At 42.0% G+C, this 14,021-nt stretch overlaps 1 protein-coding gene across 2 annotated transcripts in view; it reads left to right on the top strand.

Annotated features, from left to right (window-relative positions):
• The first annotated feature begins 11,919 nt into the window (after positions 1 to 11,919).
• LOC143988760 (galactose-3-O-sulfotransferase 2-like) overlaps positions 11,920 to 14,021 on the top strand; it is a 51,983-nt gene continuing 49,881 nt past the window's right edge. The window contains exon 1 of one of the 2 annotated variants that reach the window (XM_077488591.1): positions 11,920 to 12,095. In XM_077488591.1, the coding sequence (XP_077344717.1) occupies positions 12,070 to 12,095 (26 nt within the window). In that variant the 5' untranslated portion in view covers positions 11,920 to 12,069. The remainder of the gene's footprint in view (positions 12,096 to 14,021) is intronic. The other variant, XM_077488590.1, reaches the window with a different exon arrangement.

Here is a 14,021-nt window from a genome sequence, read left to right on the forward strand (position 1 = left end):
ATTTAAAACACAGTCCTGTAGCAGTATGCCAGAGAGCCGGGAAACAGGAAAGAATAAAACATTCGGGGGGGGGGGGGGTATCATTGGGGATCAAGCAGACAAATTTTCTTAGTTACATTCTAAAACTATTCCAAGTTTTTTTAATTTTGGATATTATAAAGAATAGTTGCAAAATGGATATCTTTCATTGTCTCTGTTTGGGAGACCTCTTTACTTTCTGTTCAACCAATGAGTGTTAGCCCTTGTACACATGGTTGGAAATTCCGATGGAAAATATCCGATTGGACCGCGTCGACGGATAATCCAACCGTGTGTGCGCTCCATCTGACTTTTTCCGTCGGAATGTCCGACCAACAAAGTTTGAGAGCTTAATATAAAATTTTCCGACAACATGATCTGATCGGACTTTGATCATTTGTAGAGAATTCCGATCGGACAAAGTGCCACGCATGCTCAGATCAAATTACAAGACCAAAGCTATTGGCTACTAGCCTGAATGTAGTCCTGTTGTAACCAATGAACGTCATCAAGTTCCGAACGATCGGATTTTCTGACAACTTTGTCCAACCGCGTGTATGCAACACCAGTTTTGGACAAAATCAGTTGGAAAAAATCATACGGATTTTGTTGTCGGAATGTCCGACCGTGTGTTCAAGGGCTTAGACTGAACAGGAACTGACACAAAATCTCTCCAATTGATGTGTATTTGATGGGTATCTGACAGAACACTTGGGGATAGAGGTAGAAAAAAAGCAGGAAGGTTAATGGGTGAGAATGTTAGGAAATCTCTTTACCAAGGACACAGAAACAATTAAAAACTGTATGAAAAATGGTAATCAGTATGGCCAAAGATGGCATTTGAAACTTGGTAGAGGTTCTAACCCTGTTCTACTCTAAAACTGGAAAAAAACGTTTTTACTGGAGTTGAGTTTTAATCCAAAATTAAAATTGATTTGCAATTTATTTTTTAGATACAGTTTACATTTTTAAAACCAGGAAAAAAAGCTGAGTGTTTGCTCTCCCCACACTTACTTTTCTGGGTTTTTGTCAGCAGGCCTGAGTACATTAAGCAGGAAGTTTGCTGTCAAACCAAGTTGCCTAGGGCAGAACATGAATTCATAAATTAAATTGTGCCCTTGGCAACAAGAACAGTACTAAAAATATCAACTGTGCATGTCGTGGCCAGCACTAAACAGTCACTATTAGCCAGCATATTTTCCACATTCATGTTACATACTGTACATGCACGCATACATACAGTACATACATCATGCTGTACATCACATGTACAGACCACTGCATATTGTACAGTGCTCTTTATTTTACATTATTTTTCCTAGGCTGTTGTGCTCTGGACTATGGGGGTTATTTACTAAAGTCGCTGTAGATCCGAGGGGGAAATGCAAGGAAGATAAATAACAGCATTTTAGCTTGCACGTGATTGGATGATAAAATCAGCAGAGCTTCCACTCATTTCAGATCTACCCCTTAGATTTAGAGCGACTGCACTTCCAAGTGCACTTTCAGTGCAAAGTGGATTTGCCTTTTGTAAATAACCCCCTATGTGTTGTACTTCTGTATGACTTAAGGCCCGATCTGACTTTTTGACAACAAACATGCAAATTAGCAGTTTTAAGGCAACATCCGACCGTGTATACGCTCCATCGGACAAACTTTTTTCGGTTTTCATCTGACTTTTGTTGGCTGTGCGAGTGGACAAACTTTTCGACAACATAAGTCCGATCGTGTGTACAGAAAACCATCGGACTTGGTGAAAGTTGGCTGAAAATGTTCTGGGCCAACGCCCTTTATGCAGAAATTCACGGGAACGTTTGTACAAAGTCCGATCGTGTGTATGAGGCTTAAGAAGTTTCCTACGAATGTGGAATTTCATCTTATTAAATGAATGGGCCTTTTGTGGGTATATATCAGTAATTTTTTTTACTATCGTTATTTGGAAAAAACTTAATTTACTTTGTTCATGAACACCACATAAGTATACATATAGTATCTCACAAAAGTGAGTACACCCCTCACGTTTTTGTAAATATTTTATTATATTTTTTATGTGACAACATTGAAGAAATTACAATATGCTAAAATGCAAAGTATTGAGTGTACAGCTTGTATAACTGTGTACATTTGCTGTCCCATCAAAACAACTCAACACACAGCCATTAATGTCTAAACCGCTGGAAACAAAAGTGAGTACACCCCTAAGTGAAAATGTCCAAATTGGGCCTAATAAGCCATTTTCCCTCCCCCGATGTCATGTGACTCGTTATTGTCTCGTTAAGGTCTCAGGTGTAAATGGGAAGCAGGTGTGTTAAATTTGGTGTCGCTCTCACTCTCTCATTCTGGTCACTGGAAGTTCAACATGGTACCTCATGGCAAAGAACTCTCTGAGGATCTGAAAAAATATGTGTTACTCTACATTGAGATGGCCTAGGCTATAAGGCGAATGCCAAGACCCTGAAAGTGAGCTGCAGCATGATGGTCAAGGCCATGCAGTGGTTAATCAGGACAGGTTTCACTCAAAACAGGCCTCGCCATGGTCACCCAAAGGAGTTGAGTGCAGATACTCAGCATCATATCCAGAGGTTGTCTTTGGGAAATAGACGTATGAGTGCTGCCAGCATTGCTGCAGATGTTGAAGGGGTGGGGTGTCAGCCTGTCAGTGCTCAGACCATAGGCCGCACACTGCATCAAATTTGTCTGCATAGCTGTTGTCCCAGAAGGAAACCTCTTCTAAAGATGATACACAAGAAAGCCCGCAAACAGTTTGCTGAAGACAAGCAGACTAAGGACATGGATTACTGGAACTTGTTCTGTGGACTGAGACCAAGATAAACTTATTTGGTTCAGATGGTGTCAAGCGTGTTTTGGCTGCAACCAGGTGAGGAGTACAAAGACAAGTTTGTCTTGCCTACAGTCAAGCATGGTGGTGGGAGTGTCATGGTCTGGGGCTGCATGAGTGCTGCTAGCACTGGGGAGCTACAGTTCATTGAGGGAGTCATGAATGCCAACATGTACTGTGACATACTGAAGCAGAGCATGATTCCCTCCCTTTGGAGACTGGGCCACAGGGCAGTATTCCAACATGATAACGACTCCAAACACACATCCACATGGGGCATCTTCAAATGGAAGGTGGAGAAGTGCAAGGTCTCTAACATCCACCAGCTGCATGATGTCATTATAGAATAGTGGAAGAGCACTCCAGTGGCAACCTGTGAAGCTCTGGTGAACTCCGCGCCCAAGAGGGTTATGTCAGTGTTGGAAAATAATGATGGCCACACAAAATATTGACACTTTGGGTCCAATTTGGACATTTTCCCTTTTGTTGCCAGTGGTTTTGACATTAATGGCTGTGTGTTCAGTTATTTTGAGGGGACAGCAAATTTACACATTGTAGCAAAGTGTAGATTCTTCAGTGTTGTCACGTGAAAAGATAGAATAAAATATTTACAAAAATGTGAGGGTGTACTCACTTTTGTGAGATACTGCATTTGTGGCCATTAAGGTTAAACCATCTGTGCAAATATTACAAATGATTTTTTGGCACCATCAAGGACCTCCCCCAATGCTGTTACAAAAATTGAACATGCCCCACAAGTCCCCCATCCTCTTTCCATCCCCCCAATTCTCCAGTTGGATGCCCTTCTAATCATACCCAATACTACACCCTTACCAAGAGGGCGGGCAGGTATGCAAAATTTCTCACCTTACTGGCTGTTCCACTTCAAGGTCTCTCTAACCTCTAACTACTTCCTATCTGTTTCCTGTGTCATATCCCTAACCCCTTTATCACCATGTAACACATATATGCGGCATACAGGAAGTGGGCTTTAAATCTGGGCATTGCATATACAGTGTGTGTTCTTGTGTGGGAGCTTGCTCGAACACGTGCTACCAGCACTGAGTTTTTTGTTCTGAAGTCTGCCCATGTTTTTTCTCTGTGAAAAGAAATCGACTTGTGCTTTTTTTCAACCAGATTAACTATGTGACTATGTAGCTATAAACAACATCCTTTCTCGCTAGGGAGGAGAAGAAGATACAATGTCTCTTTCTTCCTCTAGCGGACATGTCAGCAAGATCACTTTTATAGGTGGAGCAACTTTCCGGTTGTTTCTGAGCTTACCAGAGCTGTTGGTAAGCCTGAAATTGATCCAGTGCAGTCAATGGTTAGACAGGAAGTCGAGTGAGGGCAAGATAGCCCCCTCTCGCCTCTATGCCCTTGGAGGACGGGAGCAATGTCTGACGTCACTTTCTATTCTCGAGCTTAGAGAGATGATTTTTTTTATATTCCTTGTAATAGGAATAAAAGTGATCAAATTAATAAAGGGACAGCGTAAAAATAAAAAATAAAAAGTAAAATAAAGAAGAAAAAAAAAGAATTTAAAGCGCCCCATCCCTCTGTGCTCGCACGCAGAATCGAAAGCATACGTAAGTTGGGCCCCGCATATGTAAACAGTGTTCAATCTACACATGTGAGGTATCACCATGATCGTTAGAGCAAGAGCATTAATTCTAGTGCAGGACCTCTTCTGTAACCCAAAACAGGTAACCTGCAAATTTTAAAGCACCGCCTATGGAGATTTTTAAGTGCCGTAGTTTGTTGTAATTCCACGGGCGTGCGTAATTTTAACCACTTGCCTGCTGGGCAATTTTCAGCTTTCAGTGCTCTCACACTTTAAATGACAATTACTCAGTCATGTAATACTGTACCCAAATGATTTTTTGTTACCTTTTTTTCGTACAAATAGAGCTTTCTTTTGGTGGTATTTGGTCACCTCTGGGTTTTTTATTTGTTGCACTATAAATGAAAAAAGTCTGAAAATTTTTGAAAAAAAACACATTTTTCTTTGTTTCTGTGATAAAATTTTGCAAATGATTAATTTTTCTTCATAAATTTTGCCCACAATTTATACTGCTACATATCTTTGGTAAAAATAACCCAAATTAGTGGATATTATTTGGTCTTTGTGAAAGTTTTAGAGTCTACAAGCTCATTTATTGTGAGCCTAACAAGCCAGGAAAGTACAAAACCCCCCTAAATGACCCCTTTTTTGAAAGTAGACATTCCAAGGTATTTATTAAGATGCATGGTGAGGTTTTTGATGTTGTAATTTTTTCCCACAATTCTTTGAAAAATTAAGATTTTTTACCCACAAAATTGTCATTGTAATAGGTTATTTCTCTCATATGGTATGTGTATACCACAAATGATGCCCCAAAATAAATTCTGCTACTCCTCCTGAGTATTATGATACCACATGTGTGGGACTTTTTCAGAGCCTGGCCACATAGAGAGGCCAAACATACAGGGAGTACAGTCAGGTGTTCTAGAAGCATAAATTACACATCTAACTTGTTGGCTACCTATTACACTTTTGAAGGCCCTGGAGCACCAGGACAATGACACATGACACTGATGTGGCAGTGAGGACAGATGGCACTGATACGTGGCACTGATGAAACATGACATTGATGTGGCACTGATGACAGATGGCACTTATACGTGGCACTGATGACTCGTGACACCAATGACAGATGGTACCAATATGTGGCACTGATGACACGTAAAACTGATGTGGCATTGATGACAGATGGCACTAATACGTGGCACTGATGACAGATGACACTAATACGTGGCACTGATGACAGATGGCACTAATGCGTGGCACTGATGACACACTTTGATAGAAGACTGGATGACCACTAACTCCCTCAAACTCAATGAATCAAAACCAGAGCTTCTTATCCTATACGCAAACCCTAATTCCCGAACCAAGACCCCCTGGACACCACCCACCATCTTTGAGCAGACCATCTCCCCAAAGACCAAGGCCAAGTATCTCTGGGTCATTTTTGACTCACAAATGCCAATGGATGCTCAAATAGGAGCGGTAGTCAGTGGCTCTCACCATCTGCTCCACCTGCTATGCAGGCTCATCCCTTTCAACCCAAAGAATGACAAAGCAGTGGTAGTTGGAACAGTCATTAATTCACGACTTGACTACGCAAACTCCCTTTACATAGGATTACCCCAATATCAACTTGCGCGCTTACAACTTATCCAAAACACGACAGCAAGGCTGATAACAGGAGAAAACCCATGGGAATCAATCTCCCTTTCCCTGAGGAGCCTACATTGGCTAACCATAAAGAATCGGATCACATTCAAGACCCTCTTCCTCACCTACAAATGCATGCATGGAGACGCTCCTCAATACCTACTTGAGAAAAAAAAAAACACTACACACCCAACCGCAGTCTTCGATCATCTAACAAAAACCTCCTCCTCGTTCCCAAATCCCGGTACAAATCAAAGGGGGAACGGAGATTCGCTGTCCAAGAACTACGGCTATGGAACGCTCTACCAACCAACATCCGCTTGGAAGAAAACCACCAGGTCTTCAGGAAAAAACTCAAGACCTTCCTCTTCTAGAAGCTGGAAAACAAAGCTCATCACAGCGCCTTGAGGTGATTCAGATTACTTCATTCACATTCATTCACATTACACTGATGTGGCACTGATTATAGATGGCTCTAATATGTGGCACGGATGACAGATGGCACTAATATGTGGCACTGATGACAGATGGCACTAATACGTGGCAATGATGACCCGTGACACTGATGTGGCACTGATGACAGATGGCACTGATGACACGTGACACTGATAACAGATGGTACGTGACACTCACAGGTGTCCCTGATGATAGATAGCACTGATACGTGGCACTGATAACAGATGGCATGGGACACTGACAGGTGGCACTGGGGGCAGAGGGCACTGATAGGTGGCACTGGGGACAGATGCCACTGACAGGTGGCACTGGGGACAGATGGCACCGTGGACATGTGTGTGTTTGTGTTCACAAACTCATGGCTCACGCTGCAGCTGCAGGTCGCTCTCCCTCCTCACACGCAGTCTCTGTGTGAGGAAGGAGAGCCGGCAATGAGAGATGATCATCTCTCATTGGACACTCTGATCGAGTGCTAAATGGCCGCTGTGATTGGCCATGTCCAAGGGACACGGCCAACACAGATTTCCCCCGATGCACGCCCACGGTGGCGCACATCCTATGATGTAAAAACTGATCTATAAATAAAAATACATAAATAAAATAAAAAAAAGTAATTAAATGTGTAAAACTGCATCCCTAAATAGTGCATCCAAATAAATTTAAAAATATATAAATTTTTTGACTATTCTGGGTCTGTTTTCCTTTGATAATAAAAATCAGAAGAATACCCATTAACATTTCCCACCAAGACAGTCTGCCTGCACCTAATCTACAGGTATATTATTTTGCTTCACAACTCACCCATGCCCATTGGTGGAGCTACCCTGACACTAATAATGCAGCTGCAGTATTAGAAGCTGCTATTCTTGCATCCTATGAATCTTTAACATAATAGGCAATGTACTGCTAAGCATAATAGTACAACAATATTTTTAATGATGCTCCGTATATTCTGAGCATTCCAATTAGCCACAGCCGCTGGAGATATAACCTATTTGCCCAATACCCCAATTATTTTTGTGAAGTGATGATTTTTTTTGGAGAAGGAGCACAGTAAAATATGTATCACATCTTTACGTTAAGGGTAATTTCAAATCTTTTTTGGAGTTTCCAAAGGACTATGGTATCCTAAATGCTGCTTAATTCAAATATTTGAATAAACATTACACTGTAGCAACTCAATTTGGTTTACTAATGTAACTTTACAATGTAGTAAATTGAAAAATGTGCTTTTTCAGCCAAGTAACAGTAAAACGTAAACTAATTTCTATATATTGTTCTACTCTGTTTCATTCCAAAACTAAACCCCTAATTTGAGCTGAATCTTATTGGAAATTGAATAAATCTGATTTTCCAGATAATGCCTGGCAGGAAATGTTACCTTCTCATGTCCCCTTATGCCACGTACACATGACCGGACTATCCGGCGGACTTAGTCCAGTGGACAATCCACCAGACTTTGCAGCGGAGGTCAGCTGGACTTTCCAAACAAGTGGATTTGCACACACACAACCACACACGAACAGACTTTCCGGCAGACAATCCGCCGGACTTTTGGCGGAGGTCTGCTGGACTTTCCAAATGAACGGACTTGACCACACACGGACTAAAGCCCGTTCATTTTGAAAGTGACTTCAGGTACAACGGGACTAGAGAAGGAAGTCAATCTCGCCGCCTCCATCGGCGAGATTGACACTTTGTGAGCCCCGTAGCCTGGTATGGGTTTTAAGGGTAACCCCTACACTGAAAAATGGCATGGGGGTCCCCCCAAAGTCCATACCAGACCCTTATCCAAGCACCTAGCTCGGTTGGTCAGGAAAGGGGGTGGGGACGAGCGAGCACCCCCCCTCCTGAACCGTACCAGGCCACGTGCCCTCAACATGGGGGGGTGGGTGCTTTGGGGAAGGGGGCCGAGGACGAAGGAGAAAGCCGGGATCCTACGCTAGCAAAAAGCGGCAAAAGAGCAGAAGATAGCAGAGGAGCCCGGCGAGAAGAACAGGAAAGCGCGGAGAAGTCGGAAGAAGACCCCCGGAGCTGCCTAATAAACTACTTTAAAAACCTGTGTAGTTTTCTTTATTGACACTTTTTTGTGAGAGAAAGGTCATTCAGCAAACTGGCACTGATAAAGAATTATCTGAGAACCATGATGACCCATGAAAAACTAAATGCTTTGTGTAAACCGGCTATTGAGAGCAGTGTCCTCAAGATGATACAGTTTGATGAGTTAAAGAGGAGTTTCAGCCTAGAGGAAAAAAATTAAAAGATGATACCAAGAAAATATATACCTAACATGTTATGCTTTTAATATATGGACACTTACCTGTCCAGGGAGCCCGTGATGCTAGAATCCCATCCGCTCTTCGGATCGGCTTCTGGATGCTGCCACCAAAAATTCCTGTTAAGGGAAACTGGAAGTGATGCCTTTTGGCTTTACTGCTGGTCACCTACTGCCCATGCGTGAAGCGCGCTGCACTTCCTAACTAGCCTGGTGGCAAGGGAAGGAGGAGGGGCAAACTTGCGAGGAACAGTGCCACCATGGCGCAGTCTCCCAGAAGTGGGAAAGGGTACGTGTCAAAAACAGATAAGTGGAAGTTCCACTTTTGGGTGGAACTTCGCTTTAAGGATTCTACAGATGCTCAGTTCAGGAAGAAAGACTTGTTTCAAAATATTGTAGTGAAAGGCATAACTGTGATTATGACTTGCCAGTTCCAATTACCTGTGTAACGTGTATTCTGACAGTCAATAAAATTGAGGGAAAAAATCAGACAAGTGTCTTTTTCAGAACCTAATTTATATATATTTTTTTAGAACAAATGTGGTTTATCATTCATTTCAATTCACTTTTTTATTTGTCATAATATAATTTCTATGTTGAGGAGCCCCGATCTTGAAGTGCCCCTGGCCTCCCAAGGTCTAAATCTGGCACTGCTCCCACGTGCTCTAAATGTCCTTCTGACAATGGCACATTTTATCATATGATCTGGAAATGCCCAGCTATCTGTTCTTTCTGGTCTGCTGTTACGGACGTAATTCCCTCCTTTACCTACCTAAGATATGCAACCTTTCTAGGTGTTTATTGGGGTACTTAGAGGACTCTGATATTCCTACTTGTACAAAACTTCTTTTACTTTTGTTACTATTTTATGCTAAGAAGCTTACGGTGATTCAGTGGAAATCACATACCCCCCCCCCCTACTTTACCACAGTGGCTCAAGACTGTTAACCAAGTTATAACTATGTATAAATTAACGTATGAGGCATGAGGATGCGCAAATACATTTGGGAATATCTGGTCTCCCTGGATGGAATTGCAATATACAATACCATAGTTATTATTCTAATGTATTATAAGTTAAAGTGAAGAACTAATTTAATTATCTATGGCAGTTGGGCTTCTATGACAAATTGTCATATTGTCATTGGATGAAATATGGATATACAGTATATGTTTGGCTTACATTTTACAGTATTGCACTGCTGTATTAAAATGGTTGTTAAAGTGGTTGTAAACCCTTAAAGAGGAAGTAAACCCAGATGGGTTTACTTCCTCTTTCATTCCCTGCAAAGGTAAAGCATAATGGACTACTATGCATCGCATAGTAGTCCATTATGTGTCCCTTACCTGACACAGGAGCCAGCGATGTCACTGCTGTCCCTTGTAGTCCGGTGCATCCATCTTCTCGGTGAGTCTCGCCACTGTCATTCGGCGAAGCCACGATGACGTCACTCCCGCGCATGCGCACGGGAGCCGCCACGCTTGGCATATTCGCAGTTGACGGTGCCGCGCTCAGTGCTCGGTAAATATCTCCTAAACCATACAGGTTTAGGAGATATTTCTTGGACCTACAGGTAAGCCTTAATCTAGGCTTACCTGTAGGTCAAAGTGTGTTGTAAGGGTTTACAACCACTTTAAAAACCACTTTGACCTACAGGTAAGCCTAGATTAAGGTTTACCTGTAGGTCTAAGAAATATCTCCTAAACCTACATGGTTTATGAGATATTTACTAAAAGACAGTCACAGCTGTCTACGGCGCATGTGCCGTAGACAGTGGCGCGCAGGCGCACTATCGTTAGTGGCAGCTCCCATGCGCATGCGTGGGAGTGATGTCATCACTGCTCCGGTGCTGTGAGTGGCCAGCGCAGCGATACCCGGAAGAAGATGGACGCTCCGGACCATAGGGGACAGCGGTGACATCGCTGGCTCCTGTGTCAGGTAAGTGACCCATGATGGGCTACTATGTGATGCATAGTAGCCCATTAGGCTTTACTTCCTCTTTAACCCACTGTACTAACCTCTGTATCATAATAATATTTGTCCCTGTATCTGTGTAATGTAAAAAAAACTGCAGATCTGTACCTGTATAAGCTGCACTCTGAGTGCTCAGCTGACATGTCAGCTCCCTTGTTTCTCCAGCTCAGAGCTGATGTGGGCGGGGCCGAGCCGTCCTGCTGATGTCAGCAGGTGGAGGAGGGGGAGAGAGAGAGCAGACAATCAGCTGAGCGGCTGGAGCAATTTATACAGGTACCGATCGGCTGAGTTTTTACATTACACAGGCACGGGGATAGATGTTCTAATGCTACAGAGGAGATAAAAAGATTTATTATCAGATATGAGAGGAGCAGAAGTGGGGGGGCGGTGCAGCTACAAGCAGGGAGGGGAGAAAGGAGGAGGACAGAGGACACAGACACAGGGAGAACTGCAGACAGGAGAGCTGAGGCTGACTGAATCATGGAAATAGACCATGATGTCCGGGCTCAGCAGCCATAATTATCGTGGTCTGTTTGCAGGGGGGAGGATATAGCCAGGCAGGATCAGCCAGGTTGTTTAGGGCACTGTGCTGTATAACATGGCTTAAAGGAACAGGATCAAGTTGTTGTTTTTTTGGGGGGTTAACAAACGCTTTAAATGAACAAGTGTTCAATGTTTACTGTACATTTGGTTTATACTTATGCAACCCCCCCCCCCCCAAATAAAAAAGTTACCTTTAAAAAAAAAACTTTAACCAAAAGTAGCAATGGCATGTACAGTTTTACTAACACACATCAAAGTTGAAAAATTGGGCTTGGGCATTAAGGTTTGTTTTGATTCTGGTCATGAAGGGGTTAAACTATTCCCCACACATTCTTAACCCTTTTTCTGCTTTCCAGCTCGCCTTGTCGTGGGCCTTTCACCTATGTGCTTCAAAGTGCTTGCACATCATAGGAGAACAATTTTTCACATCATAGGAGAACTATTTTTTTTAAAAACCTAGATAACTGGTTAAGCGAGGACTGGTAAATTCTGCTTTTGTTTGCCTAGGGTCTTGAATAATTGAGTCTGCAGCAATTATGATGTTTTTTTAGAGCATGTAAAGTAGAAAGGAAGGAGTGAAATGGGAGTGAGCTTTTCTGAAGATTTAGAGCAAGTAGACATGTGGACAGAAGCCAGATCATTCTGGAGTAAAGAATGGTGACCTGGAAGAAGGAGAAAAATTTCTGAAATGGAATTTTGACCATTCATTTTATTACAGATGATCGTTGTTAATATCAGCAAAGATGTCCATGCAATGGGTGCGCTGCAGGTAAGAAGAGAATGACTGAATGTCGCATGCATACAGCAATAGCTGTCAGTTTCAGTGTATTGGATGAGAGTTGTCAGTTGAGCAGTTTATGACTGATCATTTTGCACTGTAACCTTATGCCTGTATTTTATGCAGATTCTTCTTTAAAAACTACCTGCAATCTGGCATTTTAAGGTTAGGAATCAGGGTTCTCAGTGAAATACCTTTTTAGCCACATGTTTTTGTATTAATGGACTACTTCCAAAATAAGATATACATTTAAAAGATATTTATTGTCTACTGATCACATTTTTAGATTGTGTAGAAAGAAGCAACAAAGTGACCAGGATGTTATATTATAACCTATTTTCACACTGTTATCTACGGATTAGCACTGGGGCTATCCTAAAATTTATTAAACAAAATTCTGTTTTAAAGTCAGAATTCTGACATTAAAAATTACAATTCTGAGTTACAAAGTCCGAAGAATTTTGACTTTTAATCTAAGATTTCTGACATTTAATCTCAGATTTCTGTCTTTGAAACTCAGAATTTTATTTTACAAATTTTAGGATGGTCCCAGGGCTCTTTTGTATTTGTATTTAGGATGGCCCAGGGCTCTTGTGTATTTATCTTCCATTTTAGTTGTCTCCATACAGTTTGAATGACAGTCATATGCCTCAATGCCCCCAGCAGTTGGAAAGGAGTTTTCCATTGCTACATGCTGGTTTGCCTAATTATACACAACCTGATCAAGTGAGTTCATTCATATTTACTTTTACTTACCATACCTCCTCAGGTTTTATGCTATTTTGCCCCTGCCCAGTGTTTTTTTTTATATTTCCCCTAGAAAACCATATGTTGACCTGGAGATCTTTGATGGAAAGCTCTAATAGTTAGTTACGTTTATTTACATTTTTTAAAGTTACACATGTATACCTGCTTTACCTGAGCGGACCATGAGAATCAAGGAAACGCTGGTGCTTGGCCCCTTCACTCATACATTACTGTAAGCCCTTGTACACGCGGTCGGACATTCCGACAAAAAAATACGTCGGATTTTGTCTGATGGATTTTGTCCGAAACTTGTGTTGCATACACACGGTAGGACAAAGTTGTCGGAAGATCCGATCGTACGTAACGTGACAATGTTATTTCGTTACGACGGGACTACGTTCAGGCTAGTAGCCAATAGCTTTGGTCTAGGAATTTGATCTGAGCATGCGTGGCACTTTGTCCGATCGGAATTCTCTACACACAATCGGACAAAGTCCGATCGGATCATGTTGTCGGAAAGTTTTATAGCCCAGCTCTAAAACTTTGTGCGTTGGATATTCCGACGGAAACAGTCCGATGGAGCCCACACACAGTCGGTTTATCCGACAACACGATCCGATCGGACATTTTCCGTCGGAATGTCCGACCGTGTGTACAAGGGCTAAGAGATTTTTAAGTCACACACATAAAATCTTCCATTGTTTATTGAATTCAAAGACTGGCCTCGGATGGTTTAATTTTTGCTTGATCAGCCAGTGGGCTGATAAAAAAAAAGAACAGGTTCCCCCATCCACACGAGCAAGGTAGATGGAGGAATCATCCATGCTGTGCTATTATCTTCTGACAGTGGGGCTCCTTTAGCTGTCAGAATACACTGATTAGTGAATGCAGTCGATTGGAACTCATTGCTGTGTGCATTACATTTTGTTTAATCTGATGTATAAGATCTTTTTTCTTTTCTTTTTTTTCTTTAGTATACAGATAAAAATTGTAATGAGTCTAACGTAATATTTCGTCTCTCTTATTAATACCTTGTCATCCAGTCCCCGTTGCCTCTTCTCAACCTTTAACTCTCTGCTTCGCCCCCCACCCACTCTACCCACTAACTCACTCATGGCCCAAGAGATTGCCAATCACTTCAAAGACAAGATTGATGCAATACGTAAAGAC

This window comes from Lithobates pipiens, unplaced genomic scaffold (assembly GCF_037356315.1).
Source record: "Lithobates pipiens isolate NorthernLeopardFrog02 unplaced genomic scaffold, aLitPip1_a1.2 Scaffold_18, whole genome shotgun sequence".
NCBI lineage: Eukaryota > Metazoa > Chordata > Amphibia > Anura > Ranidae > Lithobates > Lithobates pipiens.